The 26,712-nt window shown below is 51.5% G+C and overlaps 7 protein-coding genes across 7 annotated transcripts; 2 read left to right on the top strand and 5 right to left on the bottom strand.

The window, feature by feature from the left end:
- Positions 1 to 599: 599 nt before the first annotated feature.
- Positions 600 to 2,214, top strand: BDP81DRAFT_444444 (peptidase family C78; the record flags this gene model as incomplete). The annotated part of the gene is made up of 8 exons (XM_060591843.1): positions 600 to 665; positions 717 to 1,082; positions 1,138 to 1,228; positions 1,275 to 1,379; positions 1,433 to 1,644; positions 1,706 to 1,737; positions 1,793 to 1,944; positions 2,006 to 2,214. 8 exons carry the CDS (start codon positions 600 to 602, stop codon positions 2,212 to 2,214), a joined length of 1,233 nt encoding a protein of 410 aa, XP_060451804.1.
- An 84-nt stretch (positions 2,215 to 2,298) lies between these two features.
- BDP81DRAFT_9284 (Ham1 family protein) lies at positions 2,299 to 3,370 on the bottom strand. The gene is made up of 6 exons (XM_060596506.1): positions 3,077 to 3,370; positions 2,936 to 3,009; positions 2,716 to 2,860; positions 2,625 to 2,661; positions 2,537 to 2,570; positions 2,299 to 2,482 (listed from the first exon to the last, which is right to left on the bottom strand). The coding sequence occupies exons 1-6, from the start codon at positions 3,248 to 3,250 to the stop codon at positions 2,383 to 2,385; spliced, it is 564 nt and encodes a 187-aa protein (XP_060451803.1). The 5' UTR covers positions 3,251 to 3,370; the 3' UTR covers positions 2,299 to 2,382.
- Positions 3,362 to 4,778, bottom strand: BDP81DRAFT_413317 (uncharacterized protein). Its single transcript, XM_060589286.1, has 3 exons — positions 4,415 to 4,778; positions 4,200 to 4,291; positions 3,362 to 3,995 (listed from the first exon to the last, which is right to left on the bottom strand). Exons 1-3 carry the CDS (start codon positions 4,595 to 4,597, stop codon positions 3,803 to 3,805), a joined length of 468 nt encoding a protein of 155 aa, XP_060451802.1. The 5' UTR covers positions 4,598 to 4,778; the 3' UTR covers positions 3,362 to 3,802.
- Positions 4,779 to 5,612: 834 nt separating this feature from the next.
- On the bottom strand, positions 5,613 to 10,732 carry BDP81DRAFT_305529 (P-loop containing nucleoside triphosphate hydrolase protein; the record flags this gene model as incomplete). Its single annotated transcript, XM_060583184.1, has 7 exons — positions 5,613 to 5,761; positions 5,821 to 6,035; positions 6,104 to 6,177; positions 6,235 to 10,090; positions 10,157 to 10,346; positions 10,411 to 10,540; positions 10,598 to 10,732. The coding sequence occupies 7 exons, from the start codon at positions 10,730 to 10,732 to the stop codon at positions 5,613 to 5,615; spliced, it is 4,749 nt and encodes a 1,582-aa protein (XP_060451801.1).
- Positions 10,733 to 13,701: 2,969 nt separating this feature from the next.
- On the bottom strand, positions 13,702 to 16,399 carry BDP81DRAFT_413313 (D-isomer specific 2-hydroxyacid dehydrogenase). Its single transcript, XM_060589285.1, has 8 exons — positions 15,722 to 16,399; positions 15,337 to 15,644; positions 14,771 to 15,250; positions 14,608 to 14,717; positions 14,509 to 14,551; positions 14,390 to 14,448; positions 14,255 to 14,336; positions 13,702 to 14,195 (listed from the first exon to the last, which is right to left on the bottom strand). Exons 1-8 carry the CDS (start codon positions 16,033 to 16,035, stop codon positions 14,167 to 14,169), a joined length of 1,425 nt encoding a protein of 474 aa, XP_060451800.1. The 5' UTR covers positions 16,036 to 16,399; the 3' UTR covers positions 13,702 to 14,166.
- Positions 16,400 to 17,946: 1,547 nt separating this feature from the next.
- Positions 17,947 to 19,512, bottom strand: BDP81DRAFT_444439 (uncharacterized protein; the record flags this gene model as incomplete). Its single annotated transcript, XM_060591842.1, has 5 exons — positions 17,947 to 17,997; positions 18,053 to 18,372; positions 18,429 to 19,148; positions 19,272 to 19,351; positions 19,466 to 19,512. 5 exons carry the CDS (start codon positions 19,510 to 19,512, stop codon positions 17,947 to 17,949), a joined length of 1,218 nt encoding a protein of 405 aa, XP_060451799.1.
- Positions 19,513 to 21,095: 1,583 nt separating this feature from the next.
- Positions 21,096 to 26,571, top strand: BDP81DRAFT_413310 (ATPase). Its single transcript, XM_060589284.1, has 17 exons — positions 21,096 to 21,722; positions 21,784 to 22,329; positions 22,379 to 22,723; positions 22,770 to 22,904; positions 22,957 to 23,023; positions 23,075 to 23,206; positions 23,269 to 24,191; positions 24,242 to 24,395; positions 24,478 to 24,810; positions 24,858 to 24,940; positions 24,995 to 25,129; positions 25,186 to 25,418; positions 25,473 to 25,596; positions 25,647 to 25,692; positions 25,748 to 25,898; positions 25,959 to 26,107; positions 26,161 to 26,571. Exons 1-17 carry the CDS (start codon positions 21,588 to 21,590, stop codon positions 26,442 to 26,444), a joined length of 3,975 nt encoding a protein of 1,324 aa, XP_060451798.1. The 5' UTR covers positions 21,096 to 21,587; the 3' UTR covers positions 26,445 to 26,571.
- Positions 26,572 to 26,712: the final 141 nt, after the last annotated feature.

The raw sequence follows: 26,712 nt of genomic DNA, 5'->3' as shown, positions 1-26,712 counted from the left end.
TGGTCGGGCTCGCGAATGGGCCTGTGGACCCTGCCTTACATCAGCTAGGAACTCAACTCATCGAGTCCCGTCCAGTTTGGTCGCTTTCACTGCCCCTGACATCGAGGGGACTGCCCAATGCGACACATTCCTATTAATTCCTTCCGTACCTCACATACCTCTCCGACAGCTTTTTCTGACCGTCTGGCTTGTGGGAATCTAGAAAGCAGCAAAGACAGAAACCTTCCTTCTACTTTTATACTTTGCTTGCCTACATATTTACAAGCACCTCCAACTCGGGCCCCTCGGAGAACCATACACTGGGAATCTACCATCTTTGTGCCCTCATTCGTGCAACATCTCAAGTCAAGTGTCGAACGCTATACAACAATGCTTTGAAGCAAACAAGCTTTGACTGGATCCTCCTTGCCTTGTTGATCAAGCGAAATTGCCTTTCACCGACCCGGCAGACGTTCATATGCGGTGCATCGCACTGTCCATTATACTGCCGTCATCCCACTCGTCTCATTTCAACTTCATCCCATCCAAACGCCGTCTCTGAATCCCTTAGATATTCACCTGGCTAGCCTGGCCCTCACTATCTGCCGGAGTCTGTCAGCATGGAGCAGAACATTATCTGTCCCTTTTGTGGAAAGGCTGGCGGAGGAGAAATCGAGATGTTGCTGGTAAGCCTAGTTATATTCAAAAGTCTCTTCAGTCAACTGACTGCGTTTCAGCACATGGAGACTTTTCACCCTGAGGAAGACAATTCTCACCCTCCCCCACCCATAACGCAGTCACCGCAAGAGCAGTATGCCGAGTGTCCAATCGAGGGTTGCGGTGAATGCATTCCCTTGGCTGAAATTGACTACCACATGGACCTTCACCTCGAAGAAGACCGTCAAGTTGCTGAGAACCCAAATTCCCAAGCCGTCATACAATCTCGGCACCCCAATAATACAACTGTCACCACCGCCGCCGCCGCCTCTAGTGATTACCGCGAACACGCCGTCGACGGTCAGAATACGGCTGCTGAGCAATGGGGGAAACTGTTGTCACTAAACGCAAAGTCGAAAGGCAAGGAAGGAGAGAAACGACTTGGAGTACGTAATTCTCTCCTAATTGCTTGGACCCAGAACTCCGACTGATCATTATTAGAAAGCAGAGCTGGGGAAATATGCGCATGAACAACAGATGCCAGACTGGCTCGTATCTCTTCTTCATAAAGGTGGCGAAGTCAAGAGCGATGGTGAGTGCCCTGCCTTTGCGTGATCGGGTGACACTGACACAACTAGGGGTGATTTCTGTTCTCGAGCAGCTTCTGAGCCAGAGCAAATCTACCGAATATGCCTTTTTGTGCGACTCGGCCGTCCAGCATGTATCAAAGCTCAAGAAAGAAGGTATCGTAGTCTCGGCAATTTATCCGGGAAAACTGATGCTTATTGAAACCTAGGTGGCTTCTGCGGCTATCGCAACATTCAAATGATGGTTTCTTACATTGTTGGCGCCAATGCCCCTGGCATGGAACATTTCAGGGGCCGTCTACCTACTATATTCGAGATCCAGGAGCTCATCGAGAGAGCCTGGGACCTTGGCATCAATTCCCAGGGGCGAATCGAAACCGGTGGCATCAAGGGGACACGCAAGTACATTGGTACTCCGGAGGTAAGACGGCAAGCAGTTTGCAGTATTATCAAAACTTTAGCCTAACTAATTGGGCTCCTAGGCACAGGCACTCTTCGTTGGCCTTCAGATACCGTGGGTGTATAAGTTCTTGAAAACCCACATGAGTAAAAAGCTGACGCTGAAGCAGATGCACTGCGCAGGGATTCAGAGATCATGAACCAGGAAGATCTGAGGCTAAGCTGATGATGGCTGTCGAGGAGTATTTCAAGCAGGGAGCGCATTGCCAAGGTTCAAAAGTGACCTGCACGTCACTTCCGCCTATATACTTCCAGCATGCCGGTAAGTCGTTATTCTGATCACGTAAAAACAAACAGTCTGCTAAGAGGAGTGTCGTGTTCAGGCCATTCATTGACAATCGTTGGCTTCGAGAAACAAATGCATGGCCCTGCTAATCTGCTTGTCTTTGACCCCGTCTTTCGCGATCCACCAGCGCTTGCCCGACTTATTGGCCAAACTTTCAAGCACAAATCGGCAGACGAATCTCTCAAGCCATATCGCCGGGGCGCCAAGTACCTCCGAAGATATCGCGAGTTTGAAATCCTCAGGTAGGCCCCGAGCACAAAATTCGGCCTGGACCGGACTGATTCTAATCCGTATCGCAGACTTGATAGCAGAATTCCCGTGCCCTCGACAGCGCACGGTAGCTCTTGATGTTAGAACTGGTGGAAGAGCTGCCAAGTTGACGAGGCCCATCTGTGAACGTCTCATCTATAACGATCACTCGGTTCGCTGTTGAGCGAACCAGTGTTGCAGCTTCGCGAGAGCACGACCGCGATGAGAGATCTTATTTTTTGCCGCCTTGTCCATCTCGGCATAGCTTGGTGACTCGTTAGCAAGGCAAACATCGGCCAACACTCGACAATAGACTTACGTCTGACCATCATATTCGAAAATGGCATCCCATCCTTAACGTGGTTAGCTTCGAAGTTTGCATAGGAAAGTGTCAGACTTCTGCTTACCAAAGTCAACCGGGCCTCGAGGCGGCACGATCTTGCCCTAGTTATAAGGTTGGCAAATATTCAGGCACGAACAATAATGTTGATGACTTACTCTAGTTCGTCCTTGGAAGAGGAGAGGTTCGCTTCCAGGACCCGGCGAGTAGGCAAACGTGCACACGGCATCGGCAGACTTATCCTCGTATGCAACTAGTAGATTGTTTAGACCCTGGTGGCCAATGGATTCCATGAACCATTTGCTGGGTAAAAACGGTCAGTAATCGAGGATGTCTGACGGAAAGACATGAAGACATGTCGGCCCCAACAAAACATACATGTAAGGGCCCGGGAGATCGCCGAGGGCCTTGAAGCATAGGCAGGTGTCTTCAACCAGAACAGGTCCTTGGATCTAAGAGATGAATGAATCAATATGCCATGGATTGCACTTTGGAAGTTTCTGAGACCCTGCTACTCACAGTCTCGGCAGCCTTGCGACATTTTGCTATGGTGACTTCCTCAACTGTGCCTTGGACTTCCTCGAGGTCAACAGCATGGCTTTGTACCGTGATTGCTGGTTCCAGGATGGCTTTGACCTCTCGCAACTTATTGGCATTGCCAGTGATGAATTTGACCGTCGGCGGCGTAGACATGACGGGCAGAGGTGAGTGGCGGAAGTTCTGGTCTGGGTGCTCGGATAGGGAGTGCTGGTTGAAGGACAAGCTATGCGCGTGGCGTGCCACAATGGATTGGCATATAACTGCAACCAATCGTGTTATGTACGTAAGAGATTTGACATTAACCCCATCGAACTCTTTGCCTCAATGTGGGAAAAATGTTATCGCACCCTGTTGCATTATCCACCTTACTGACGTCGGCTACCTGCATATATCATATCTGGATGTCGCAGGCATAGAAAAGACTTGGGCGTGCTGGGCCTACCATCGAGACATAAGAATGACTGCGCAACAGATTATTGCGTGGTTAATGTAGGGGACTGACGAAAACTTTTAGAGAGACCACATCTAAGGCCCTTTTGGGTACGAATATGTCCATGCACCTCGCTTTCCCAACCTGGAAGTAACATCGCCAGCACTTCTCTTTGCTCTTTCATCCCCCTCTACTCCGGAGAAACCCAGTCTCACAGGGGAACCAAGCTCATAGTCCAATTCTTGTTACGTCGTCACTCCTTCTCGTCCATCCCATCATGACGAGTGGTCGTTCTTCCATTGCTCAAGCCAAGCCTCCACCCTCGAAATGTTGGTCTCCATTTCATCGGATGTATTGCTCGTAAGCTCGACGACTATTTCTTCATCAAAAGCCTCCCTAGCCTCTTGAAGTAGGACCTCCATGATCTCCGAGTCTAGATTCTCCTGAAGCTTGGCCTCGGGATATTTCCTGAATGGAGCAAACCCAGCCGCGTTAGCGCTCATCATCCTTATTGGCAGCCTTTTCGCTGCCACTCATTCAAGAAGAAGAAACAAAGAGGGGGAGAAAGCAACAATAATAGCGGAAGAAGAACAAGATAGGACCACACAGCCTCACTTACCTTGCTGATAGACGGTCATAGAGTGTCGTCGAGTCCACACGCAGCACAACTACGAGGTCAATCCAACTTTTGGGGAATAAGTCGCAGGCGTGCCAGTCAATGATGTAGCCCCCTCCTGGACGTCACCCTCAATGGCATCGAGCAACTGAACCCCGTATTCGTTAGTATAGCGAACATTCAAGCAATGGAGATACCGAGTGACAGGAAGCGCAGCGGCAGACTCCAATTCCCAATAAGAAGAGAAAATGAGTGCAACAGGGGGGCAAACCTTGTCTTCGTCAACAATCCAACTCTGAAACTCGTCGTCCCAACCCTCATGACACTCCCGATCTTTGACAACTTGGTTGACTGAGAGGTGCTTGAGGCCTGTACGCCTAGCGAGCTCTTCGCAGTGCGTCGTCTTGCCCACGCCTGGCGTACCAGTGACGATGATGTTTGGTGACGTTCTCATTTTGGGAAACAAAATCTGGATTGACGCTACGATGGACTGAACGATTCTCCAGGCGTCTCTCAGAATAGTGGCGAGTATAAGGCTGAAGATAGGTATGGCAAGGGCCGTTTAGAGCTAGAAAAGGATAGAGAAAGAAACTGGACGTGAAAAGCTTCGTTTATTGCATTGCATGTAAGTGAGTCCAGTGAGGGCCACTTTCTCAGGTAGCATGAATGCGCGCTATCCAATTACAGCGCTTTGGTATGGGTAGGGTTGGTGGGTGCGTCGCGGTCACGTGCGGGGCGCTCACCTGTTACCCTCAACCAAGACATCTACGGCTTCTACCTTAGATAGAATCTGAAGAGGGCAGTCTATTCTCAATATGCATCAGGTGACTCTCACCTTCATTGTAGCTTCGGAGAGTTTTGGGATCTTTCATCATGCAGGTGGGGGGAAAGCACCTGAAATCGATTGTTTGGGAATACTGGAGGCAATTGCTCATAATGCCAAGTACAAGAAGCTGTCATCTCGGATATAGCCTCCTTCCCACCTCTGCCACCTGAGTAGTCTGCTACAAGAATAGAAAACATGATGGGCACTACTTTTACAGTGTCCGGGCAGCCGTTTTCCACCCAAGCTTCCGAATATGAATAGGCTGGACGAATGTGTTCGATGCACAGTTTTTTCTTTCCAACTCTCCCGTCCTTCCCACCTTGTCTCAATCACTTAATCGGCAACATCCACGGTCAAACTTAACGCCATCACAACTATTGCTTCTTTCTACATTATCCATGCAAGAACCTGACGTAATAAATCCCCAGATCTAGCTCCCTAAAGAAGGAAGCTACAGACACACCGCCGCCCATTCCTAGGCCACCGCTCACTTGATAGTCGTCATCATTCCAGTGGCCAGTCTTGGTTAGAGGCCAGCGAGCAAAACAAGGACGAAACACTCTACACGGTAGGCTCTATTACCTACCTGTCTACTTATCAAGACAGACAAGGGCATCTTCTAGAATCGTTTGGCTGTACACGGTTATGCGGCCACATCTTCCTCATCAACCTCGGCAAGGTCGCCATTGGGCTCGAAGTCGTCCTCAGGATCGTACTCGAGCTTCTCTTGCTGAGCAATTGCTTGAGCAGACACGATCTCAGCGAGACGTTTCAAGCGCGGGGTTTGTAGCCCTAGTAATTCATTGTTAGCGAGGCCGGATCTGGTACGACTTTCGATGTAGTCCACATACATGAAGGAGTGTAAGTCTCTAGAGCGGTGATGACTCTGGGTTCGGCAATCTCGTAAGGTCCACTGTCGTCCATGTCGACGGCTTGGAGCAGCAGTACATCGCTCTTTTCCGTGACCCTGGAGGCAACAGCCTTCATGATCTCGCCGTTGATGGGCTGCTCATAGTCTGCGACTAAGTACTGGTTCAGGAGCTTTTGGATCTGGTTGGGCGACAGCCTGTCGAGAAATATCTTGTCAGCAACTTCCACATAACCTTGCCGTGCATGAAACGGGATTCCACTCACATCCAACAAATATCCTGAATAATCTCAATATCATTCAGGGTCGCCTTCTTCAGTTGAAGAAGCTTCGTTGCTTGCTATAGAACGGGTTAGCTTGGCTCGCTTAGGCTCTGTCCTGGACGATGGACACTTACCATCAAGTGCTCTAGCTGGAGAGTACCCTCAGGCATATCATGACTCTTGCACCACTCCTCAATACGCGTGATGTTGTAGTTGATCTGAAGACCACGCTTCCAGGAGAGGAAGTTGCGCCTCATCAGGAGGTCGTTGAAGGCGGTGACGCCAACGAGACGAAGCAATTCAGTGATGGTCTGCGTAATGATGGAGTCTTCGAGGTAGTAAGCCTTCATGGCGCGGAACACGCTGTTGAGTAGGCTGAGCAGGTTGTCCATGCTATAGGCGGGAGTCGAGTTGGACTGCAAAAGTTTGCCAAGGAAACGACTGCTTTCGTTGGTGACAAAGCCCGGAAGCGACTGAGACTCAATGATGGCGGGGATGATCATTTTCTGAAGCTTCTTCTTCAAGACCTTCATCCAGGTATGGTAGATATTGAACTCCAAACTCTCCAAGTCGTGCTTGACAATCTCCAGAAGACGGTCGTACTCATAGTTGTCCGTCTTCTGCGCCTCGTACCAGTCCTCGGCAAGGAAGACGAACGACAGCATCTCATGCACGTTGGAAAGCCAGAAGGCCCCCGGGTTGATGGCCTCATCGCCGTCATGTTGCATAACTTCCTGCTGAATCGACTGCATAACATTGGCGAGGAAGCGCTCAGACTCTTTGACAAAGCCATTGTTCCACATCTCGGAGGTAACCAAGTTGATGAGATAAGAGGGGAAGAGAACCTCCTTGTCGGATGGTGGCGGGTTTGTGTTTGGGGAAGGGATCTTGAGATTGCGGATGAGACCCATGGTGACCTCCTCATTAAGACCATCTTCGTCGGCCAAGAGCGTCTCGAGTTCGAGCTCGATGTTATCGACACCAGGCATGAAACCTGTGCCCTGCAGGTTCTGTCTGTGGGCAGTGCTGGTGATGGCCATCGAAACAGGACGGGGGTTGTAAGCAGCGCTGAAGCGATCCACAGCAGTGCTGGGTTCGGCACCGGCACTCCTCCTCTTCGGTTTCTTTGAGGACACGAGGTTGATGAGGCCAGGCGCGGCCGACGGTGGCGCCTGAACAGCACCGTTGGCAAGCTCGCCATTGGCCGGGGCCATTCTTCTCGCCAGCTCCAGCTGATCTTGCAGTTCGGCGAGCTGTTGGCGCAGTGAAAGCTTCTCGCTCTCGATCTGTGCACTCTGCTGGCGAACAGTGTCTAGCTCTGTGCTCGTAGAGCGCAGAGATTCTCTCAGCTCCCGCTCTTCCTCCTGCATCCTCTTGATATTGGACGTTGATTCCTCGAAGCTCTGCTGGAGCTTCTTCATCTCGTCCTCCATTGCCTGCAGTCTAGCAACTGCGATGCTACCCTGGTTGGCCTCGGTCTGGAGCTCCTTCGTCCGAGCCTCCAAGGCATTGTGGCGGTTCTTCCAAGCCTTGATTTGACCCTCATAGTTCTCCACCTGTGATGACAAGTTCTTGTTCTGTGCCTTCATGGTGCCGAGAGATTGTGTCAGTTCGACGACCTTGTTTTCGAGCTTGTACGAGATCTGCTTCAGATCACGAGCTTCCTCTCGAGTCTTCTTGTAATCACGACGGGCGAGTCTGCCACGCCACAGGCTCTGGATGAGAGTAACCTTCTTCCTGTATTGCCTCCAAGCCAAGACTTGTCGTCGAGACCGCCACACGCGCTGGATGAGCATAGCTGCGTTACCTACGCGGGTCTCCATGATTTCTTTTCGTCGAAGGTAACCTTTGGCCGCCGCTTGCGCCAGGACGACATCGTTCCTGATGCGTATGTACTCCTTTCTTTGCCGTTGACCACGCCAAACCCGCTGTATTGTTGTTGCTGCTTTGACGGTGCGGAGCTCCTGGACTTGCTTTCGGGCGTTGTATGCTCGCACTGCGGACTGAAAAGTCACGATGGCTTGGCGGGCCTCAAGGTAGCGACGGCGGTAGAACTTAGCACGGAGGTTCTTCTGGATCAAAATGGCGCAATCGTTGAGACGGTTTGTGCGCAGGTTCTCGAGGAAGGCGAGCATGCCGGCACGGAAAAAGATCTTGGTGAGGCCCAGCTGGTACTTGTCGGAACCTTTGCCCGAGCTGGTGCCAAGTGCCTTGGTAAGGATAGCGTTGGCCACTTCCCTAATATCCGACGCCCACAGGTCCGAGTTGATGAGCATGTAGTAGCGCAGAGCAAACTCCTCGTATGTCCATCGAGTAGGGTAACCAGCGCAACTTATGCGAACAGTCTCGAGAACACCGCAAGCCCGCAACTGACTGAGGACCATGGGGCCCTCAAACTTCCACGCCTCCTTCGCCTCATTAGGCTTGATGCAACGAATGTAGTGAACGTCTGTGTTGTTGATGGTGTTCATGAGCTCAATGAGCGAAGAACGGAATATACCTCCCAACGTCGGCTTTCTGTTGACGGCCACGCCGATCTTCCTACCAGCGGCGGGTTTCACTGAGCTCGATGAAGCGGAGGCGACGTCCTTTTCACGCACGGCAGAAGCTGCATCCAAGACATCGCGGAGGAACTTATTCGTCGAGGCACGGAGGACCGCCATATGTTCATCAGGTACGGTGTCGCGGTTCTTCTCGATGAAACCCTCAGATTCGTACGTGACATCCACAGCATAGTGGCAAACGGTGAACGCAGACTTGCCGAATCTAGGCTTTTTGTAGAACTTGTGCTTGTCGGTGCCGTAGTTGTGGTGCAGTTTCGTGACAAACTGCTCGTCGGAGCCCATGGGAAGACGAGACTCCTCGTCCAGCAGCGACAGGATACCGAGCTTGCCCTCGATGAGATCGATGGCCGGTTGATTGTCGGAAAACTCGATGAAAGTCCAGTCGATCTTTTCCCTCAGATATTCTTCTTGCTCCAGCTTGAACACGTGTTGGTTGAATTCTTGCTGTAGCTTCTCATTGGCGTAATTAATGCAGAACTGCTCGAAAGAGTTCTTGGCAAAGTGTTCGAAGCCATAGATATCAAGCACACCAATGAATGAGATGACGCGGTTCAAGACTTCTTCAGTTGCCAGACTGTGGTTGATGATATCGACGAGCCAGTCAAAAAGGCTGGAGTAGATGAACTTGGCGACTGAATCACGGACGACGATGGCCTGAGCCTGCGTCAAGTTTGACGTAATCTTTTCGCCTCTCGTGACCAACTGCTTTTTGACAATCCACTTGGCGAACTCCGTTCCGTTGACACCCAGGATCGATGAAGCCAGCTCAAGCGAGGGCTCTGTCGGCGCGAGGACACTATCGTTGCGCGAGGCTCCAATCTTGATGTTGCCTAGGTGGAGCAGACCAGAAAGGAGTCTGAAGATCTCCGACTGCTGTGCATCGGTGACACCGATTGTCCGCAGAGACGCCTTTGTCGCTTCAAACTCGGCCTTATCGTCGACACCATCGATCGTTGGGCAGTTGCCCTGGTTGAGGTACTCGAACTCCTCAATGGGCAACAGATGCAGATCCTGACGCTCCTTGTCTGAGGCACCAGCAACAAGTTGGTAGAAAATGTGGTAGTTGCGCTCCTTCAGGGGTTGGAAAACAAGTCTGGATCGCTCGAGGAGGTAGGTGCGAATCTTGGCGCCAATGATGTTGGTTTTATCGTCGAACATGATCTCGATGTATTTGCCGAATCGTGACGAGTTATCGTTGCGCGTCGTCTTTGCGTTTCCGAAGGCCTCCATGATGGGATTCGTAGCTAGGATCTGTTCTTCCGTTTCGCTCATAGCTTCGGCGCCCTTCTTGGACCGCGTTCCCGGGTTGTCGGGGGATTCTCTGGTTGCGAAGTATCGCATGATGTACTTGGCGCTGACCGTTTTTCCAGCACCTGACTCTCCCGACACGACGACAGTCTGGTTCTTTCCGCTTCGCACCATGTCACTGCAACCCATTAGCAAGTACTCTGTGGCTAGTCTCATGGCGTAGCGCGAGGACAGGTCAGCCTACATGAAAGCCTCTTCTGCAATGGCGAACAAGTGCGGTGCTTGCGTCGCTCTCTGCTTGCCGGCATAGACCTGGACCATGCCTGGGACGTAGAGCGAGTCTACTCTGGCGAAAGGGTTCGCCGCAATCAGAACGATTCCACTGTATGTGTAAATTTCCTTCTGTGCATATCTAAGGCGGATGGCTTGCAAGACTAGAGGCGGGCAGAGTCAGTCATGAAAACGCCAGAGAGTATCGAAGCAAGACTTGTAACGTACCTGCAGGCTCGTTGAGATGGGACAGATTCGTCAGGTCATCGCTGGCCTCAAGCATGGTTGGATTCATCAGAGGTGGGAGGGATGAATCGCCTTTCTGGAGGGCCTCGGCGGTGACCTCAACCGTCTTCTCCTATTTGGTCGTCAATACGCGTTTGCAGGCCTAGCTGAGGCACCAGAGGTACCATACCTCGCCATTGTCCAGCTTGAAAACAAGCTTAACCTTTGGGCCATCTTCGGTCTTGTTGACAACCTCAGACGCGACCCAGCCCTCCGTAGCATCGGGCTGCCACGCCCGCGTTCCGACATCGTAGTTCTCCGACATTGTGACAGCTTCGAGAGTATTCGATCGATTAGGTACCGGAGATGGCGACGATGGAGAACTAGTATTCCCGGGAAGGTTGGCGGATGGGATTCGGTAGGTCTAGGGGTGGGAGCTCGGAGCAAGTCGTGAGATTCATGGGCAAGCGAGTGGGCAAGAGTTGGTTGCAGGAGAGATTGGAAGTGGTAACTGCCAGAGGCAAATACCGTTGACCTGTCTTGTGCGTCGGACTCGCTGCTATTGGCGTCTCGATCGTGGCGGTCTTCGTCTGCTTCGCGTCGGTCGTCGAGGTAGGGGATGAGAAGATGGAGGAGCAAGAGACGTGGATGGAAGGTGGCTTTGGAGATGAAGGGCAGGCCAGCCTAGATTTGGTACTCCGTACCAACCTTATGGGTACAGTTTGTATGGGGCCCTTGTAAGAGATGATTGATGAAGAACGGGAGGTAACAAGAGAGACAAGAGAATGAGAGTGCACGCTACGCAAAGTTCAATGAACGACCATCGGGATTATCTCCAAGAATTTGGCAAGTTGGGATAGATTGCACGCAGATGTAAAGGTGAAGGATGGGACGTGAAAGGGGTGAGTAGTTCAATGGCAGCTGAAGAAAGGAGGACAGCCGGTCCTGGTGTGAAGAGCAGAACTGGACAACTTTTTGAGATTCCAACAGAAGTGGACGTGGACGTGGACAGGGGCACCCGACCAAAGTAAAAACGCCGGGAGAGAGAGAGCTGGGCTTGGCCAGTTGGAGGAACGAGCGCTGAGGTGATGTTTTTGGCCGCTGCTAAGGCAGGTACCTAAGCAAGTGGTATTAGCCTACCCATAGGTAATGGAAGTAAGGTGCCTTAAGGTCGCTAAGTTACCTCATGAGCGTGTGTGAGGCGGTACCTTACCTACCTTATATCCACTTCACCAAATAAGGAGGTTCACTGCATTGGTACCTTGCCTTAGGTAATGCAGCCGGGTCTGATGTACCTAGTGCCCGTCTTGCACCTCAGGGCCCAAGGTAGGTAAAGTCGCACTGGACATGTCTGGACGATGGAGGGGGACTAGACAGTGCAAGATAGAATAGCGACACTGCTGTTAGTTTGAGGCGAGGCATATCAATGAGCTAGGTACTCCCATTTCTAAACAAGTTGCCTAGGTAAGGTAGGTATTCGTACCGATATTATCACTTCAAAGCAGAGGAGAAGATTAGTCAAGCTACATACCTTATCGTATGCCGAGGGGTCGGACAGATCTCTGAAGGTGACAGCATGAGCCAGCCAGTCAGACGCCGGGTACCTCAATCCACTTATGTTCAAAATATTGTCTTTCAACCTCGAATCCTCTTCGAAGTACTGAGAGTTTCCTTTGACATCTGCGCTGGGCGGACGGGAAGGGGATGGTCCGGCCGCCGTAGGTCAGCAGCTAAACCATCCTGTCTTGGTGGCATTCATAGTTTAAAGCATCCGGCCTGACTGATAAGTCAACCCAAATCAAGCTTCAACCCCGGCCGGCTTTTCACTGCCTTTTATGACATTTGGCCCCTTCATTGGCGACAGTCAAATCGAAGAGCCAGAGAGAGCGCAAACTTGAAGAGACTTTCCGCGCTGAGCCCCCGACTTGGCATCATGATTGGTGCTGAGAGAAGTCTGGCGTGAGATCAGATACTATTACAGGTGCCTAGACATTCTGAGGATGAAACCTTGGTTGTGCATGTCGGCGACTCGACGTGGCAGAGCGATGGTCATTGGTTAAGAACGTCGTTGAGATACCTAGTGTTGCCTTAAGCATCACCTTCCGTGCCATTTAGTCATGTTTTCTTCTCTTGAACGAATATCCATTTCTTCTACTAGACAGTTCGAAACGCCACATGAGCCGCAAACTCTGGCTGGCTGACTACCAAACAAAGACGGAAGTTGAAACAACCGTCCCTCTCGAGTCCTGAGCTTTTCCAGCTAGCGCAGGGTCGCCTTGCCTTGTACCGTTTGTACCTGTTTTGGCGCCTGACAAGTATGCAGGAAACCAAAGGAAAGCCGTGCTGAAGCTTTCGTCCCAAGCTGCCGAGCCGGAAACCACAGACTTGTCGACCCTCAGACGCACCCGTCAGTTCACCGACGTGTCGTTGTGGTCAGTGTTTGTCTCCTTTTCCTTGCTGTCCTAGCGCCTCTACCTTGTGGCATGGATCCATGTTTGCCTCTACGAAGTACACAGTACTACCTACCCGTCTTCTTTCCTCTCTCCTCTGATATCCCTACATTACGCAGACCTACCTAAATACGGCCATGTATCCGTCGGCATTGTCATATGTACTCAGAGCTGCATTGTTGTTTAGACAACCCCGATTTTGCTGCAGTCGGGCATGTTGTATACAACGACGGAATGCACAGTGTCCTTTGCAAGTCATTTGTCTGTATACATCACTAAACGCCTGGCCCTTGCCCTTACCGCATGGGCTGTCTTCATCCCATCCTAGCCTCCCCGAGTCCCCTGCAGCCCCTTTCGCCATCCGCTTCGCTCCCAGTGTTGCCAGTCAACACCGTGTATCCGTACGGATATTCAGAGGCAAATTTCAATCAGCTAGCTCCATATCGCCTGGGTTATTCACCCTGTCCCAGTATTCCCCGTCATGCCATTATCCACGCAACTAATAACGCTGCCACGCTGCCTGTCGGATACTAGTATCACTGGCTCACAGCATCCAGCAGCTGACATAACAGTGATAGCCCGACGTCCGCCGTCTCCTCTATCCTTTGCATTTTGCTTCAAAGATCCGACAATTACTTTCGTAGATTACTCCGTACCTAAGGCAGCATTGGCCCTGCCGGTCCTCCGCCAGCGCCGCCAGCGGTCAACAACAACTCCTCTCTCTCTTCTCAATAAAGATTGATCTTCTTCATTCATTACAATTTGGGGAAAAGAGGAGGGGCGAGCTCATGCGTTGTGGACTTGAGGCCCGGGCTCGGATCCGCTGCATCAACACAATTTCCGAGTTGGTCTGGGCCCCCTTTGCCAATCCTCAAATCTGATAGGCTGTCCATCGCCCATACTCACCGCCATATTCATCCGCTCCTCCCACAGCACTGAGCAGCAGCAAGGTAGTGCTCATAGCGAAGGAGTTGGTACTTTGGGGTGCCTTCAATGCCTTTGCCATGGATGTGTGTAATAACATACACGCCACCAATCGGGAACGTCTTCTCTTCAATTGCAAATGCTGGTTCCGTTCTGTCTTGGTCTACCACATTGTTTCCATTCCAGCCACTCCTGTCTTTATGTAACGACTAGCTTTTATATGCCTTCAAGTTGATGTGAAACCCGGTACTCCCTTATCCAAAGTGCCTTGACCCCATATCGACATGTTGAGATGCTGTCTTCGGTCGCTGAGAGCTGTCTTTTTAACGAACCGGGAATCTTCATCACAAACGCCTTACCAATGCCATAGCTTCTACATGCGTGTCTAGTACAAGACGCGGGTCATGATGCGTGCTGTATCTTTGTGTAAGTGACTTGTCAACTCGCCACTGCTTTTCCGAATTTGTACTCACAGCTCAGAGAATCCAGACCGTCGTTGATCTCCTTGATATCTTCGGCCTTGACGTCGCTTACGTCGGCCATGAGGTACGCAATCTAGACCCGGGTTAGTAACCCAACTTCCGTCTTCTATTACATAGGGAACTTACGTCGCCTCTGCTGTCGGAGATCTGCTTGTCAACATTGTGGTTACCAAGAATCTCGTTAACTACCGTCCATTAGCACTCCATAGACACACTAATCATACGAATCATAGGCAATATCTCACCTCTGCGCAATACACCAGGAACGTTGCGGTGGATGTAGATGACCTGGATTCCCCTATCAGCTCTCTGTTAAAATCCGCATGGCGCCAAATGTTGCTTACACGAGCGTGGTCGGGCTCATCCAGAGTCAATGATCTCAGGTTAACCTCAGGCAGGTTAACACTGTTGAGCGTGGTGCCCTGGTTAATGTAGCGAACAAGCGCCTCGGCAACTATTTGCATATAAGTTTGGATGCTTGGCCTAGCCACTGGGCTTATTCCTTACCTTCGACACCAATAGCACGCTGGGCTTCCTCAGTGCTACCACCAATGTGTGGCGTCAAGATGATGTTGTTCAGGCTACGCAGATCCTCGCCCCATGTGTTGAGCGAGCTGTTAAAGTAGTCGCCGTTGGCCGCAGGCTCGTTGGGGTAGACGTCAAGAGCAGCACCGGCAATCTTGCCAGAGCGCATGGCGTTAATCAAAGCCTGAATATCGACAACACTACCACGGCTGGCGTTAATCAGGTAAGCCCCAGTCTTCATCTTCTCGAGCTGAGCAGTGGAGATCAGGTTCTTGGTCTCTGGCAGCTCAGGCACGTGCAACGTAACGAAGTCGGCCTCCTCCAGCAAGGCTTCCAAGGTGGGTACTTGGGTCGAGGTTCCCAAGGCCATCAGATTCACGACATCGTAATAGACAACATTCATACCCATGGCCTCGGCCAAGACGGAAAGCTGCGAGCCAATGTGACCATAGCCCACGATACCTGGTTTGCAGTCAGCGATTGATAGGGCTTCCTCCGCACCATTTGACGATGCACAGGACGAAGGCGGGCAGGGCAGGACTACATACCGAGCGTCTTGCCACGAATTTCCCAGCACTTGGAGCTGACCTTGTTCCAGGTGCCGCGGTGCATCTCATTGGAGCGGTCACCAAGCTGGCGGGCCAGGGTGATGATCTCGGCAATAACAAGCTCTGCAACACTGCGCGAGTTGGCAAAGGGGGAGTTGAAGACAGCAATGCCGTGAGCGGCGGCGTATTCGAGGTTGACCTGGTTGGTGCCGATGCAGAAGCATCCAATGACGAGCAGGTTCTTGGCCTCACGCAGGACCTTCTCGGTCAACTTGGTCTTGGAGCGAATACCAATGACATGCACGTCCCTGGAGGATCACATTGCATGAGTACGGGGCATTCTCTCACTCTCTTCATCAGACTTCAGTGTAAGGGAGAGGCCTACCGAATCTTCTCAATGAGCTGATCTTCGGGCAAAGAGGTCTTGAGAGCCTCGACCTGGTAACCTTGCTCGGTCAGGATGTCTTTTCCTGTCTGGTTGACATTTTCGAGTAGCAAAATCTTAATGTCCTGGGTGTTGAAGGGCTTCAGAAGCTTCGGGGCTGGCCTCTGGGCCAGAGCAGCGCCGGCTCTAGCAAAGCTTGAAGGGGGGGAGGTGAAAGTGGCGGTTGGCGAAGTTGAAAGTCCCAAGCTGGCGGAAACTTCGAGCTGTCTCCCGTGCGCAGAAGCGCCAGTGATATCTTGTGCTGAGCTCATCATGTGTGGTTTGTATTGGTTTTGCTGGGTGAGCAAGGTCGACGGGATGGAGGGGCAGCACGATTTTTTGATGCGGGGCAATAGAAGCACAAGAAAGCTGCCAGATCAAGAGCGGCTGGGGTGTTGTTGAGTGTGAAGTCGGAGAGAAAGGGAGAGCGCCGTCTGGTATACGACGAGAGGGCTAGATGAGCAAGAAATAGGGACAACCAAGGCAACGGGTTGGGGTAAAAATTGAAAATGTTTCCGGGAGGAGGAAGTTTTTAATCACCTCATGTCAAGCAGCCAAAATGACGCGGGATGTGAGACGGAGGGCCGTGACTGATGTAAAAGAATGAGGTAGGTAACAGGTACCATACCTTACCTTGGGTGTGGAAGGTGGTACCCGATGACTGTTTCCAGTTCAATACATGTATCTTCACTATTATTTAGCACGCTGGAGGTACCTCTCGGTGCCCTTTTTGTAAGGTCGTTGACGTGCAGTCTGCTGGCCGCCTGTGGGGGGCACCACAAAGGGAAGGATCCAGCGAGACAGACCCCGATGTTGTGGGCAGGTGGTCCGGGATTCTCCCGCCGCAAATGGACACTGTTTCTATACGGTGCGGAGGCCAATCGTGGACAGCAGAAATCGACCAAAAAGAAAGAGCTCGTGTGAGACTCCAAGTATCTGCTCGGGCTCGCACAGTGGATAAAGTCCGACTTTGCCAGCGGAGCAGGCCCGAAGGCCGGCAACATCCCTCAAGGTTCCGGCACTCGGTCGTAGACTCTTCAAGCTTAGAGCCTACCTGGAGGCTAGGTGCCTTAGGTAACTTGCAGCCAAGCACGCCTTCCTGGGGTTGAGACTTGAGTCACTGCAGCTGGTGGGTTAAAGAGGAAAAAAAAAATCCAATTTTCTCCGGCGCCGGTGCGGATGGCACACCGCACAACAAGCATGAGACGGGACTGGCCACGACCTCCTTTGCGTGGGTCGCGGCTTGTTTGAAGATTTGGCCGACGCATTAAATTCAACTTGATGTAGGTACGAGGTGCTTTGACTAAGACGAATGCTCTTGTTACCTGCCTAGGTACTTACCTGGAATAAAGTCGCTGACCAGACCAAAGTGCCGATTCCGGGCCGCTCAACGACCTATGCGAAATCACCTCTTCCGTATACATCAACTTTGGTAAGGTATTCAGTGTGAGGTTCAACGGCCGCTCCGACCTTTTACAGGTCCGCAAGCACCGCCGCGTCCGCCCTTGAATCCCCCGACATTCTACGGAGCTTCCATATTGGTCACAGCCGCTGAGCCTCAAGGCGACATCCTGACAATGGAATGAGATTCCTCCATGCTTTTGAATTAACTTATATACAACTAGGCGCTTCAGTTGCCCAAGTATCGCGACAACACGCTAGATATGCTGCATTATTCTCAATTACGCAAAGTGAGCGAGGGAGGGAGCTGAGGATTTTAAGTGGCCCACAGCCATATGCGGACATGGGCACCATCCCACCCCACCTTCGAGATGCAAGCAAGAGGAAGATTTGCTTATTTGACTTATTCCCTGTCTATTGCTTCCATTGTTGATGCCCGTACCCGTCTTACGTGAAGGAAAATTCGAGTGAACACCCTTTCTACAAATCCATTTTAGCACCGACGTATAGCATCATTCATGACCAGAGCGTAAGATAGCCGTATCGTTGAGAATGTTGGAAACCGAAACGTCAATTACCATCTATCAAGCAAGAAGCTCATCCATTCAATGTTGCTCTGCTTGGCTTAACCCTCAAAACGGGTTTATTGACGTGGCGCTGAGCGTGACGCCGCCGCCGCCTTTCGTGACGCGAAAGGACCAGAGCATGACTATCACGCACTCCCCAAAATGAAGTCTGCCATGAACGTGAAGAACCTAGCAATTCAGTCGACCGGCAGTTGCCGCTCAGCTTTGCTTGCATTCAGCCGCCTCCGCCTTGGGCTTGCCGGTGTCATCCTGGAGTATGATTAGCGTCTGCTGTCGTAGAGTCCTCAAGTTAGGCGTCACTTACCTCGTCCTCGGACTCCTCATCCTCATCATGGTCCTCGCTAAGGTCATCCTCATCCTCGTCGTCTTCATCATCGAAGTCGCCCTCCATGTCGTCATCGTCGAGCTCCTCAAAGGCCAGGGCCTCGCCGGTGAACCAGTCAATTGCACGGGGAATGAGCTTCTCCTTGATGTCCTCGCCGAGTTGGTAGTCAAGCTCGAGGCGCTCCTCAATGTCGGAGGCAGCGTCATCGTCCTCGTCGGCAGGGGCCTGGGGAGGCGAGAAGAAGTTGAAGAAAGATTCGGTGGGCACCGTCTTCTTGACAATGCGGGTCTGCTTGGTGTCTGGGAGAGGGGTTAGCGGCTGCATCTCCATGTGCGGTTATTCATGCAAAGCTTACTCTTGTTTCTCTGCTTCTTGCTCTCGACTCTGACAGTCAAGTCCTTGGCCTCCTTCCACTCGATCTTGTCGCCCTCGGCATGGTCGTAGATGAAGTCACCGCCATAGCCGCTTTCACTTTGGTAAAAGTATGTCTTGGTGACAGTCTTGTTGGTGAAGAAATCATTCTCGGCGAACTCGAAGATGAGGCGGAAGCCAGGCTTGTCGAGGTACTCCATGCGAATATCGATCAGGTGCTTGAGAGCGGCCTCGTCGCGATCGGTAATCATCTCGGCGAGAGAAATCTGGTTCTTCATGGCAGACAACCAGAACTCGGGGATGCCAGAAACCGACTCATTCGATTCGGCAGGCTTCTCGGCCTTCTCAGCTTCTTCAGTCTCCTCATCGTCCTCCTCGTCATCCTCCTCGCCGGCTTTGATCTCCTCCTCGGTAGGCTCAGAGGCACCGTTGACAACCTTGGCACGTTTCTCGTAGAGAGGAGTGAATTTGGCGAAGTACTTCTTCTCGAGCTGGAGAACCTCCTCCTGGAACTCGGCCTCAAGTTTGGAGTGTTCCTTCTGGATGCCTTTGAGGCCGGCAACACGGCGACGCACCTGCGGAGGCAGCGACTCGATGTAGCCGGAGGATCGGCCAACGAGAGAACCAAGTCTTCCTTGGATCATCTGGACAAGCTTGGGGTTCTGTGCAAAGATGGAGGCAGCAGCGGCACGGTCGAGATCCTCTGTATATTGGGTGCACGTCAGTAACAGGTCGATAGAGGGGTGGTCGTATCCAAAAGAACAAGTCAAAGTGCGCGCAAGAGAAAATGGAGACGAATAACGCGGCGGGGGTTTTTAGTACATACCCTCCTTGATGCTGGCGACGCCAGGCTGCTGGGCATGCGACGAAATAGGCGCATTTTGAAGGGGGGTGTTTTGCGGCGTACTGTATGCTCGGGAGTAGATGTCAGCGATGGTGATCGTGGAATGGGGCAAGGGAAGCCAAAGGAAGCGACCCCTCGCCACCGGAGAGAATAGTGCCGCAAGATTTGTGACTTACGGCGCGGTGGCCGGATCGAGGCGCTTGTTACGGATGGGCTCAGCCATTATGTGCGATCGAATCTTTTGGTTTTTCGTATTCGATAATGGAGTGATACCACAAGAGGCGTGGGACAGAGAAGTCCCGGGCTGATCTGGAGGGAGGTTGCGGTTGATGGAGTTGGCAGGGCAGAGAACGGTGCCGAACGTGGGAAGTTGTAGATGCGCAGTTGACTTTATTTTGGTGGGGGGAAGGCAATGTGTGGTATTGGAAAAAAAAAATTGGGAGAGAGGCTTTCTCCTCCGTTGGGGCGGGTACCGCAAGTTGGCGCCTGGGCTCCTCCTATGGTTAGGCGGACATGGCGGGCACAGCGGGTAGCGTGCTGCCAATGGATTCCACTGCGGGCGACTTCCATAAACATGGGCGGGCAACCTGAGCCAAGGGGGCTGGGCAGACAGTTCCCTGCTATTGGACCTCATGAGGTTAGGTCAGGTAGGCAGGTACCTAAGGCACCATACCTATCCGTACAAATGGTGTGGACACCAGGTGGTGCAGGCACAGGTATCTGCAAGGTGGTGAGGTAGCCCAAGTAAGGTAGGCAGGTACCTAGGCAGTCCTGCATCACTGGGCTGGGCTCTCTAAGAGAGGTGCCGGTACGTTCGACTGGTCAGACGTGTTGAGGAGGTATCTATCTTAACAGAAGCACTAACATCAACCTTCAGTAACTATCCCAGGGCTCCGAACATCTCTTTGTCGTACGCTGCACGGCTGCACAAAGCCCAAGAGACAAGCAGCTATTGATACCACTCAATATCTGTCAATCAACATCATTTCAGCGAAATTGATCCAGGCAAGTCTAAGCATTGATTCCATACTTACCTACCATATCCGTACGTGGTCGGCCAAGTGAGGTAATGCGGGGGTTGTGGCGGGGGTCACTGGGGCTACCTCAGTGCTCCCTCCCGTCTTGCGCAACCTGGACGGCACCCAAGGAATCATCGTATTTTAAACAAGTTCCTTACTAGATAAGTATATGCCGTACCATGGATTAGAAAATGGAAACTTAGTAGGAAAGGATGCCTTAACTCAACCGTAGGCATCAATATGAGTGTGCAGTTAGAAGATATACATGAGCAAATGGAAGGCAGTCGTTGGTATTGGTCGATGACATTGAGGCGGTTCCCCTCCAAGGTTTTTGTCGGCATTTGCCGAGGGCTGCTTACCTAAAATTTCGACGAGACAAAACCTCCCTACCCTCACCCTCTGATACACCATAGGGTAGGTACTACGGATACCTCTCGCTATTACCAACCTACCTTAATTCCAGCGGTTCGTTTCTTATCGGTTCAAGAGGTGGCCCATTTGCCAGCCACCGTCTTGCCCGGGTGGACGATGGCGGCGCTACTTAGCCACCTAGGTAGCGAGAGCATGATGCCTATCCCACCGATGATAAGGTAATCCGAAGATACTTTACCTTACATAAGGCACCCGAGGGCAACGCCGTACCTACCCGCGCGACCTGTCACCTTGCGTGCTTGCCTACCTTACCTTAGGTAATTATGTCATCGTAGGTACACAGTAGCTACCCAAGGTACGGATAAACCACATGCCTGTCTACCTAGTACTCCAGTCACCTTGCAATCCCTGATAACCTACAATGCCTCTTCCGTGCCAATTTGAGTTGCTTTACTATTGAAGCGCTGAGGATGCGATATGCCAACATACCATATACGTAGCTCAACGAGATAGCTACAGGTGCCTGGCTTTTCCTTGTCCTTTTGTGAGCTCTAGCTACAAATCCAAACTCTAGCGCCCATCCAACTTGGGGACGATTGAACCGACCGTGCGGGCATCCGCGCTGACTTTCTTCAACCTGCCGATCGACCCCCCAACTCCGAAATCACATCGCAGCGCATCACAGTACAGCTTCCTCGAGCTTTTCTAAGCTGCTTCTTCCAGTTTTCGCGGCCCAAGTAAGACTGTTGACCCACGGTTATGGGCCGTTCTCGCCAAACGTACAACACCGCTTCTCCCAACTCGACCCTCGCTTCGGCACTTCAGCCACCCCTTCGACCTCTCGTCTCTCGAGCTGGAACCTTCGATACCGTTACGGCGACTCGATCGCCCTGAAGAAACCGCAGACATGCCTGCGCCTGGAGAGAACGGGCACCATCGTGCCTCCTCTACATCAAGGAATGGCCATGCGCCGCTCTACCGGCTCGACTCGAACCAGAGCTCAACGAGCATCTTCGAGGAGGTGGAGATGGCCCACGACGAGGTTAGACATAACCCAAGTTCCGTTTCCAATTGCGCATGGAATCTAATCATATTGTCTATAGCTCTTCTCGGGTCCTATGGCCGAAAGCCTTCCTACCAGCGTTTCGGCCTTCTCACATCGACGTCCTCGTGCCGACTCTACGACGAGTTTTGCATACTATCACGATGAGCCCGAAGCCTCCCCTACCTCGTTCGAAGATGAGCGCCAGAGCCTGTCGGATGTGGGAGACTTCGCATTTGGTGATGACGAAGGCTATGCTGATTACGAAAATGGCGACTCCATCGATGATTACACGTCCCAACGCAGGCGGTCGTCAACGCACTCGAGATCGTCTGTTCACGCCCGTCTATTGCGCCAAGACAGTGGTATGACCAATAAGAGCCTTGGTGGGGATCGTTTAAGCCAGAAGGTCTACATGGTGAACGAAGACCTTACCATTGCAATTGCTGGCTTTCGGACGAGTCGGCTTGGCTTCGTTGTGTATGCCGCACTTTGCCTATGCACTGCTGGCATCGCTTGGCTGCTACTCAGATGGTTTCCCAGATGGCAGGTGAAACTTTTGGGTCTACCGTCTCCTCTAGCGGAGTGCGACTGGGTTGTTGTCGAGGTAAGTTATGCGTTCCCCTTACTGTTACACATGAGCTGACTTCGTCTAGAACCAATGGGGAGAGTTCGTCCTGATGGACGTAGACAAAAAGCTGTACGGTAGACCTATGTCTACCATCTTTGGCTCCACTGGAAAGAGCTACGGGGTGGATGATGATTACGATCCCATTATCACCGAGTTGCGTATGCTCAATTATCGTTACGTTCGCTTGTACTTCAACCAGCAAAAGGACAAGTTTGTCATGTTCAACGGCTGGGTTGATCCGAATTGGACCGATCCTCGCGCCGTACGTGTCGGCATAGACAGCGACGAGAAGGGACTGCGAGCAGTTGTGTTTGGAAACAACCTGATTGACATTGAGCAAAAGTCGACACCGCAGTTGCTCGTAGATGAGGTAGGTGGTCGTTTCTTGTGATTGGCCGAGATGCTAATTGTTCCAGGTTTTCCATCCTTTCTACGTCTTTCAAATTGCTAGCCTGGTTCTATGGTCTCTTGACGAGTATTATTACTACGCCGTGGCTATCTTCCTCATGTCGTTTGGAAGTATCGCCACTACCCTCATAGAAACCAAAGCGGTAGGTCAAATTACACGTTGTGCTTTTGGGACAGCGGAAGGCTAATGAACAGACGATGAAACGACTCCGCGAGATTTCTCGCTTCGAGTGCGATGTGCGTGTCCTTCGAAATGGATTCTGTAAGGACTCAGCTGCCGTATCACACTTGCTGGATATTCTGACAGACATAGGGCGATTTGTATCTTCGAGCGAGCTCGTGCCTGGTGACGTGTACGAGGTCAGCGACCCGAATCTTACTCAATTTCCAAGTGATGGCTTGCTTTTGAGCGGCGATTGCATTGTTAATGAGAGCATGCTCACAGGTGAGTCTCACTCTTGAATCCTACTTTTCCATGAGCGAAACTTACTTACGGCTGCTTCTCAGGTGAATCGGTGCCTGTGTCAAAAACACCAGCCACTGATGAGACCATGCACAGTCTCGATTTGGCTGCGCCGACCGTGTCGCCTGAGATTGGTAAACACTTCCTCTTCTGTGGTACCAAGATCATTCGCGCCCGGCGGCCGCAGGAAGAGCGCGATGGAGACGCTGTCGCCCTCGCCCTCGTGGTCAGAACGGGATTCAGCACCACGAAGGGGTCCCTTGTCCGGTCCATGCTCTTCCCCAAACCATCTGGCTTCAAATTCTATAGAGACTCGTTCCGGTACATCAGCGTCATGGCCATTGTGGCCATGCTTGGTTTCATCGCGTCTCTATTTAATTTCCTGCGACTTCACCTTGCCTGGCACCTCATCATAGTCCGTGCTCTCGATCTTATCACCATCGTGGTGCCACCAGCACTGCCCGCGACGCTCACGATTGGTACCAACTTCGCGCTCAGTCGACTGAAAAATAAACAGATCTTTTGTATCAGTCCACAGCGGGTCAACGTAGGTGGAAAGATTGACATCATGTGCTTTGACAAAACCGGCACACTGACAGAGGACGGATTGGACATACTCGGTGTTCGCGTTGCATCGCCGGTGACAGGCAGATTCACGGATGTGCTTACGGATTCATCATCGTTCGTACAAGAACAGGCCGGCGGTTCAGCCCAGATGTCCAAATTGAGAGCTGCCTTATACACCATGGCAACTTGTCACTCGTTGAGGTCTGTGGATGACGAGCTGATGGGCGACCCACTTGACCTAAAAATGTTCGAGTTTACAAGATGGTCTTTCGAAGAAGGCAAACAAAGCCCCAATGAGGTGGACGACCAAGATCAGGGTGGACTTTCGCCGTCAGTCGCTCGACCTCCAGCTGAGCATGATGCTATTCTGCGTGGCACCACTCACCAGGGAGACCAATCAGTAGGCTGCGGACCCCTCTTGATCAAAGCTAGACTAACCCACTTGATCAGCAACCGCTTGAACTGGGAGTACTGAAGTCCTTCGAATTCGTTTCGCAGCTCCGCAGAGCAAGCGTCATCGTTCGACAATTTGGACAGCAAAGTGGGGACATATATGTCAAAGGTGCTCCTGAATGCATGCGAGAGATATGTCGTGAAGACAGCTGTAAGTGATCAATTTCTACCGCAGTGATATCCTCTCACCTACGAAAGCACCACTGATCTTTACTCTTCTCTGTGTCAAATAGTCCCAGTCGACTATGATGATCAGCTTGCCTACTATACACACAAGGGTTACCGCGTCATTGGCTGCGCAGCTCGCCATATTCCAAAACTTAGCTGGGTCAAAGCCCAGAAGATGAAGCGACATGAGGCAGAGTCCCAACTGGAATTCACTGGTTTCATCGTCTTCGAGAACAAGCTCAAGCCGACCACGGCTCCTGTACTGACCGAGCTGCTGGAATCGAACATCAGTACGACGATGGTAACAGGTGACAACATCCTGACTGCCATCAGCGTGGCTCGTGAATGCAACTTGATCAACAAGACCGCACACTGCTTTGTTCCGAGATTCGTAGAAGGTAGGTGGTGAACAATGAGGTATCTGAATGGTTCTAACAACGAACAGGCAATGCCGGTGACCCCAAAGCTCGGCTACAGTGGGAGAGCATCGATAACGGAGGCTTCCAGCTGAACGAACAGACTCTTCTTGTAAGTCCAACCCAACTTTGAAGGCAATTTTACAGAAGCTAATTTGGTGCTCAGCCACTGCCGCCTCCGGCTGATGTTGATGCATCGTTGGCGTATAACATTAATGACATCCGCAATTACTCACTAGCAGTCAGCGGTGAGGTATTTCGCTGGATTGTGGACTTCGCGCCTCCGTTGGTATTGCAGAGAGTATGTTCCTACCTACCCCGAAGATGCCGCCTAGTCGCCTTTGCTCACAAACTTAGATGCTGGTCCGTGGTCGAGTGTTCGCGCGTATGTCTCCAGACGAAAAACACGAGCTGGTCGAGAAATTGCAAGCGATCGGGTACTGTTGTGGCTTTTGTGGTGACGGTGCGAATGATTGCGGCGCTCTCAAGGCTGCAGATGTTGGCATCTCCCTCTCAGAGGCGGAAGCTTCCGTTGCAGCTCCGTTCACGTCACGCGTCTTCGACATCGGTTGCGTTCCCCAGGTTATCCGGTAAGTGATGCCACTGCCTGCGAAGCAGAGTATTATCATAACAAGTATCTTTAGCGAGGGGCGTGCTGCACTTGTGACGAGCTTCAGTTGCTTTAAGTACATGAGTCTGTACTCGGCCATCCAGTTCACGTCTGTCAGTTTTCTCTATGCTACAGCTTCTAATCTCGGCGACTTTCAAGTAGGTCTATATGATCACCAAAGTCTCACCATTAGCTAATCACTCTTTAGTTTCTGTTCATCGATCTACTCTTGATTCTTCCCATTGCCATTTTCAGTAAGTCACAATTCTACATCGGAGCCTTCGAGCAATACGCTGATATTTGTCATAGTGAGCTGGGCCGGACCATACCCCGTTCTGTCACGAAAGCGACCGACTGCAGACCTTGTCTCGCGCAAGGTGCTCATCCCGCTGCTAGGACAGATGGTTATTTGTATTCTCGTGCAGACTGCTGTGTATATTGCCGTGAGAAAGCAGTCATGGTGAGCGATTCATACCTTACTTTCACATTCTCTTTTGCGCATCGCTAACCGGATAAAAAGGTACATTCCCCCACGAGTCAACCATGACAAGTCGAATATCAAGAACTCGGAAAATACTGTCTTATTTTTGGTGTCCTGTTTTGAGTACATCTTGGCGGGCGTGGTACTCAACGCGGGCCCTCCCTTCAGGGAAAAGGCGCTAAAGAACTGTAAGTGAAATTGTATTTCTGGAAGATTTGTTTAATCAACTAACACTAACAAGGGCCGTTTATGGCAACCATCGTGGCAACCATTTCAATCACATTATGGATGATACTTGGTCCGGGGCATTCAGTAAGGCACCTGATGCAACTCACCAAGACGAGCTGGGACTTTGAGCTCTTCATGATTTTATTAGGGGGCGTTTACTTGGTCACGGCGTGGATATCGGAAAAGTACATCTTCCAAAAGCTGGCTCGGGCTGCGGGACATTTCAAGGAACGCATCCTGATGAAGCCGAAGCAAAGAAAGGAGTATAAAATCATTTTGGAGCACATGGACTTGTAGGATTACACCGTTAGAAAGCCGCCTTTGAGGCAAAAGGGATAATGCGATAACGTATTCCCACATAGAGTATAACAAGCACTGCTCTAATGTATTCAAACAATCAATTGACTGTTACTGAGAGCCTGTCTTCTATATAGAATATGAATTTCTCCATCTCGTTCCTGTTCGAATATCAGGATGCTGCTACGGTAGGCCAGATTGGGCGTGCGATGATCGCGAATGTTGGGTGAACCACGAATGAACGTGTCATCGATGATCCACCGACCCG

This window comes from Colletotrichum phormii (assembly GCF_030913505.1).
Source record: "Colletotrichum phormii strain CBS 102054 chromosome Unknown BDP81scaffold_1, whole genome shotgun sequence".
NCBI classification, from domain to species: domain Eukaryota; kingdom Fungi; phylum Ascomycota; class Sordariomycetes; order Glomerellales; family Glomerellaceae; genus Colletotrichum; species Colletotrichum phormii.
The sequence above is the reverse complement of the archived record's forward strand: the minus strand, read 5'-3'. Positions and strand labels throughout refer to the sequence as shown.